The 6,000-nt window shown below is 47.8% G+C and overlaps 1 protein-coding gene across 2 annotated transcripts in view; it reads right to left on the reverse strand.

Annotated features, from left to right (window-relative positions):
- Nucleotides 1–5,656, reverse strand: part of ndrg1a (N-myc downstream regulated 1a) — a 17,876-nt gene extending 12,220 nt beyond the window's left edge. Inside the window, exons 1-3 of one of the 2 annotated variants that reach the window (XM_056298508.1) lie at nucleotides 5,514–5,656; nucleotides 854–929; nucleotides 140–175 (exon numbers count right to left, since the gene is read on the reverse strand). In XM_056298508.1, coding sequence (XP_056154483.1) covers nucleotides 140–175; nucleotides 854–910 — 93 coding nt within the window. In that variant the 5' untranslated portion in view covers nucleotides 911–929; nucleotides 5,514–5,656. The remainder of the gene's footprint in view (nucleotides 1–139; nucleotides 176–853; nucleotides 930–5,513) is intronic. The other variant, XM_056298509.1, reaches the window with a different exon arrangement.
- Nucleotides 5,657–6,000: the final 344 nt, after the last annotated feature.

Consider the following 6,000-nt stretch of genomic DNA (forward strand, 5'->3'; position numbering starts at 1 on the left):
GCAGCAACCATGCTGGACTCAGACGGTCTTCCCGTCAACCACTAGATGGTACCAGACCATATTAAAAACAGTAAGGCCAAATCACAAAATGTGCTTTTGATGATGAAGAGTACAGTGGGCCGATTCATCACACACTCACCTTCATCACTAGCTGCTGCACAGCTTCTCTCAAGCCCTGAAAGACAAAACGACAGTGTGATGAAAATGTAACGCCAACTCAATTACAGTTCAACACGGGCTAATCCAATATCCATCTTGCTGCATGACTGCGGCGGCAAGGTGCAGCCAACCTACATTTAACTGCACAATTCGCTTATTATGGAGGCATCGGTGTTGACACGGCGGTGTTATTTACACTGGTCCACAATGACATATGATGGGAATAGTTCCTGTCAGTTTTGTGGCAAAGTTCAACTGTCCCTTTATTATGTTTTTGGTGCACAGAAATGAGCGATCTCGATAGAGAAAGCCACCCAGTTAACAATACCCAAAATTATATCGTTTCCAAAGAAAGCCATGAGTGTTTTTAGGTCTGGTTATATCACCAATCTGTCCTGGATCAGATCTGATTTGTAAGTATAGATCATCACTGGTTTTATCCAGACTGTAGGTACCAGATAGGTAAGGTTTATTGTGTAGAACTAAATGTTTGTCACATGGCAACAAAACCATGAATGGGAAGTGTTGGACTATCACGGTATCATTTTTGGCCATCAAAAGCCACCCGACACCATTCCTGATGGGAACCCCTCCCCGTGTGGCGAGAGAGGCGCGTTCTAACAAACTGATAGGAACTCGTAAATACTTCTCATCTGTTCTGAAAGCCTCCAGAAAACAAAAGAGCTCCACATACCGGCAGCTCCCTGTCCACCAGCAGGGGCTTGGACTCGACAACCTGGATGTCATCCATTTCAATGAGCTGAGAAAGCCTAGGGGGTGAAGAGAAGAAGAAAAAAAAAGAGAGAGAATGCAGGGTAGTGTTAGAAAGCGACTGACAATGCAAAGCCAGACAGGTTGGTCCAGCAGTGGCGAGGCATTTCACCATTGTTTCCTAACAGCCCTCCAATATAGAGGCCATATCAGGTTACTCACAAGAAACAACACACATTGTGGCTGTGGAAAAAGCTGTTTTAATACCATGTTTTGCAACAAATTCCAGGACTTCTGGCCCCGACCTCCTACACAGCCTGAGGTATGAGATATTATCATTTTCAGACCTTGGCGGGATGCTTCCTGCAGAGTATCTCAGAGTTCATGTAATAATGATCAACACTCAGTTAACACTATATGGAGAGGAGCCGTTTTACTGACTTTACAAAGCGAGTCCGTGGGAATAAAAACTTGACATGCAAGACAAGAAAACATGCGGGCGACGTGGAAGTAAAGGAGAGCGCCGCGCTCCTCGCTTCTCTCCCAAGTCGAGTTGCCAAACCAGACAATATTGGCTCCACAAAACACAGGCACAGCGGCGCAGGGGCAAGCAGAGACTGGCACTCTGATCCTGCAAACAGACCGGTGACCAAATAATATCGGGCCGCACCCAGTAACCGCCGGCGACAGGAACTGAGTGACAGACGGGAACGCACACTGGTAAGGATGATGGAAAGACGGGAAAAGACCGAAGACTGTTGAAGACATACAGCCAGACAGGGGGGATGGGTAGGTAGACGGGCAGGCAGAGAGACGTGCAGGTAAGTGGACTAACAGACACTTTGATTTAAGAGACCGGCAGAGAGGTACAGGGATGAAAATGAAGCCGGAGGTAATGTGATAAACGCCTCATTCTCAGCCCTACCGAACATGTCTGCAGAGAGAGAGAGAGAGAGAGAGAGAGAGAGAGAGAGAGAGAGAGAGAGAGAGAGAGAGAGAGACCCCAACGGCCTTCAGAGAGAAAGAAATAAAGAAAGAGAAGAGGGCGTCTAAACAGAGACCAGGCATCAGATTGTGCCATGGATCATGGTACAGTTTTGGAGAAGAGCAGGCGGGCTGCAGCTGTGCATGCAAATCAAATCAAGCAGCTAAGAAGGGCTCTTTGTCCACTGGACTTGCTAGCTTCCCAGAGCTAAGGGACGAGCCCTCCACCCCACCCCGCTCTGCAAAAGCGGGCCCTGACCCACAAGACATCCAACATACCGACACCATAGCTTCCCACCAGGGCACCCAAAGACTTTACAAGCCCCCCACCCCCCAGCTGGCTGGTTGTGCATCGTTCTGTCCATCACTTTCGGGTGTTTTTCTCGGTGGCAATCTGTCACTGTATTGTGCGTTTGTTTGGCTCCCTCTTTCTGCGTGCTTTCCCCTTCGCTTCCGACTCCGCGACGCTCTATGGAAACGGCGGAGCTCCGTTTGACGCTACTTCCCATCGCTCCTGCCGTGTTGCGAGGGGCAGCCCTGAGAGCAAAGCAGTCTTTAAGAAGGACGGGACTCATCAGAGTTCAAATGTGAACATGACGTACATCTGAACGGGGCCCTCAGATCTTTCTAGCACACACCCTGCACGCACACACTCGCACACACGCACACACACACACAGACACACACAGACACACACAGACACACACACACACACACACTGGGAGAACAGAGGCCAGGGCTAGCCAGAGCACACAATAGCACAAAAGAAGAGGAGTATCAAACAACAGGTTCATTTTTGTGCTGGGGGCATTCAGAATAATGGTCTCCTTTGCAATGCAGGACCTTTGGTGAGAAGGACCAGAAATCAGCCCCCCGCTGAAATTCCAACACCACGTGAGATTGGCCATGTCCACAATGGCGTCCAAGGATGAAAGGGGGAAGGGCGTGTCAGATAACCACATCTGAATGGTTGATCATGCATCGATAAAAGGGACCATTGCAAGCATGTGGGCCAACACAGACACATACACCTGACCGCAGGGCTCGCTAATTAACCAACTAATTATCAAACTAAAGAAACAGACAGACTTCCTTGTCACTTGGCCAGTAACACCTCTTAGCAAGCTGGCGGCTGAGACAACTAGGTCACCTGTTTACACCAATTGTGTTGCTCCTGTTACCGTTCATGTCTCTAGCCTAATCTTCTACCTGGCTGACTCAAGTAGGTAAGTGTGTGTGTGTGTGTGTGTGTGTGTGTGTGTGTGCGCGGTGGGGTTGGTCAGGATGCCTCGGGCTGATCTAAATGTGTCTGGGAAAGACGCCTGGCGCTCGGACCAGTTTCTATTTAATTCTGCATTCTTCCGATCCCAAGCACATCCAGAACACCTAAAGCTCAAACCTGTCACGAAACTCTCCCCTGTCCTACCTCTGTGACCCTTACACACAGACACACACAAAAAAATTTTTTTTCAAAATGACTACATAGCAAACAGGCACCAGTGATGCATCACGCATATGCAAGGCCCACGCCAAACCAGTTCCTGCACGTATGTTCCTGATCTACACTTGAGTGTTTGCAGGGATTATCACGGGGTGGGGAGGAGAGCGGACTTGCTGGAACAGCCCTGGCGTAGCAGAAGCGAAACTGGGTTATGCAATCACAGACAGGAAATACTGGAAGGATACGTGACTCGGAAGATCCACACCAAAATATAGTCTAAAATAAGCTGCACTAACAACAATGTCAATAAATGAAAAGGCAAGGTCGTCACTGACCCGAACAATTACCCGGCAACCCCAGTCCCAGCAACACAGCCAGACTACTTCAACCCACTGCGATGGGAATAGTAAACATAATATAATATGACACGAGGATCATCCATGTCTGGTTTTTGAAAAACTAACTTTTGAAAAGACGTTTTCATGCAAGACAAACTCCATAAAATGTGGTTTTAGCTGTAGGGGGGTCAAACTCAAACCCGACACAGGAACATTTCATCAAAGCAGTTTCATGTTATCGGGGTGTGTATTATCACACACTACTTCAGATCTGAACCACCAGGACTAAAACCCTCTGCTTCACACCGGGCCCCACGTCTTTCTGTTGGCCGGCGAGGGAAACGTGTGTGTACCGAGGAGATTTTCGGGACGCAGACTCGGCATTTTAGGTGGCCGGAATTAAGGCTGGGGGCCGGACCCTCCTCCTCTCTCCCGTATAGGTTTAAACCCACAGGCCCACAGCATCCATCTGCAGAGACAATGATTGCTTCCCTAATCTTTGGGAGACTCGCTTAATCTGTCAAATCCCTGGTTGTGAAATATCAGCGGTGCGGACAGGCCGGCTCCGCTAAGCTGCTGCAGACCTACATTTTCACATTGTAAAGGATATCAAAATGTAGGTATAAAGTCTGATACACAAGTAAACAACCTGAACTGTGTGTGTGTGTGTGTGCACGCGTGCATGTGTGCGTGCATGTGTGTGTTGGGGGAGGGGGAGGAGGAGGAAGGAGGGGAGTTAAAGCAGTTTACGAGAGCCATAATTGCAAAAACATCCCCAACAATATCACACACACACACACACACACACACACACACACACACACACACACACACACACACACACACACACACACAATTGCTGATATTTTGGCAGTGGTACCGTAAGCTTTCCTTCTACAGCTTGATGAGTCTCCGTGTCCTGAGGACTCCCGCTCATCATTTTACACCAGAACAATAACATCTGTTGTTGTTGTTTTGGTTATTCGCCTACAGTAAAGCATAATCCTGTGGATGATTTATTGCTATGGATTTGAATCTAATCTAAAATATATACCTTTTTTTCCACTATAAAATGACTGAATACTATATATCTGTGTTGAGAGCCACGCTGCACTCAGAGTAAAGTAGTTGTGTGTGCAGTCTCACTAGTATTCAGCAGCCGGATGGAGATAAACAACATTTGCCAGACCAGCGGGGGGAAAATACCCTTTAGAGAATAAACAACACATTTTTATTACAACTTAATCTGATCTATTGCTAATGCTGAGCCCCCCCCGCCCCCTCAGCCCCCCCCGCCCCACATGGTTTGTGAAAGTTTGTGTTTGTTTTCTTAATGCGAACAACGAGAACACACGAGGATGGTGGCAAAAGGAAGATTGTTGTTGTGCAGCTAAGCACCTCAAAACTGTGTGTTGATCAGCTGTGTGTTGTGTTTATGTGGAAGCGCTGCCTCTGTTAGTGCCACGGGAGTCACGTGCAGAGCATGCCGTGTGTAAAGCGCGTGTGCGCGCGCGTGTTTTGAGCCCGTCTGTCAGGCAGCGTAGAGCAGCGCATGTGTTTAGACATGCAATTTAGGTTTTACACTCACACACACACACACACACACACACACACATCGAAAAACACGACTGAAGTGATTGCTTGGCCCCAAGTTTACGTTGGTTTTTGTGGTTTAAACTTCTTTGATGAGTGAGATTTTTATTCTTTAATTCTAAACCACACAAACTTTTGCGGTGAAATACTGATGAACCACCGAATAAATAAATAAACAATGAATAAATAAAGACGTCAATAATCTGGCATACCGATTCCAATCCGCAGCACTGTTTGGGAAAAGGAGATAAATGAATGCAACTTCCTCATCTGAACTGGTGACCTACCTTTAGCTTGACGTTTTGATTGTCCTCGAGTTGAACTGCCACCAAGTCCTCAAAAAGGTCTACTCGACGGGTCTCAGCAGCTCGAACCACCAAGTGTCTTCGGAGAAAAAGCCCTGTTTTATTAATTACTCGCAACTAAAGGCGGATGCATGTGGGAAATGTATAAACCCTTGGGGCGTGAAGACCGGCCCACTCTCCTCTCTGCAGCCGCTATTGGGCAATAGGCCTTGCATGGGTAATTCTGTCTCTGCATGCTGGGGGGGGGCGAGAGAGAGAGAGAGAGAGAGAGAGAGAGAGAGAGAGAGAGAGAGAGAGAGAGAGAGAGAGAGAGAGAGAGAGAGAGAGAGAGAGAGAGAGAGAGAGAGAGAGAGAGAGAGAGAGAGAGAGAGAGAGAGAGAGAGAGAGAGAGAGAGAGAGAGAGAGAGAGGTGACACATAGTCTGTGTGTGCAGATAACCACGTTTCACTTCGAAAGTGTGATGGAACGA

The sequence above is a fragment of the Lampris incognitus genome, chromosome 18 (genome assembly GCF_029633865.1).
Source record: "Lampris incognitus isolate fLamInc1 chromosome 18, fLamInc1.hap2, whole genome shotgun sequence".
NCBI lineage: Eukaryota > Metazoa > Chordata > Actinopteri > Lampriformes > Lampridae > Lampris > Lampris incognitus.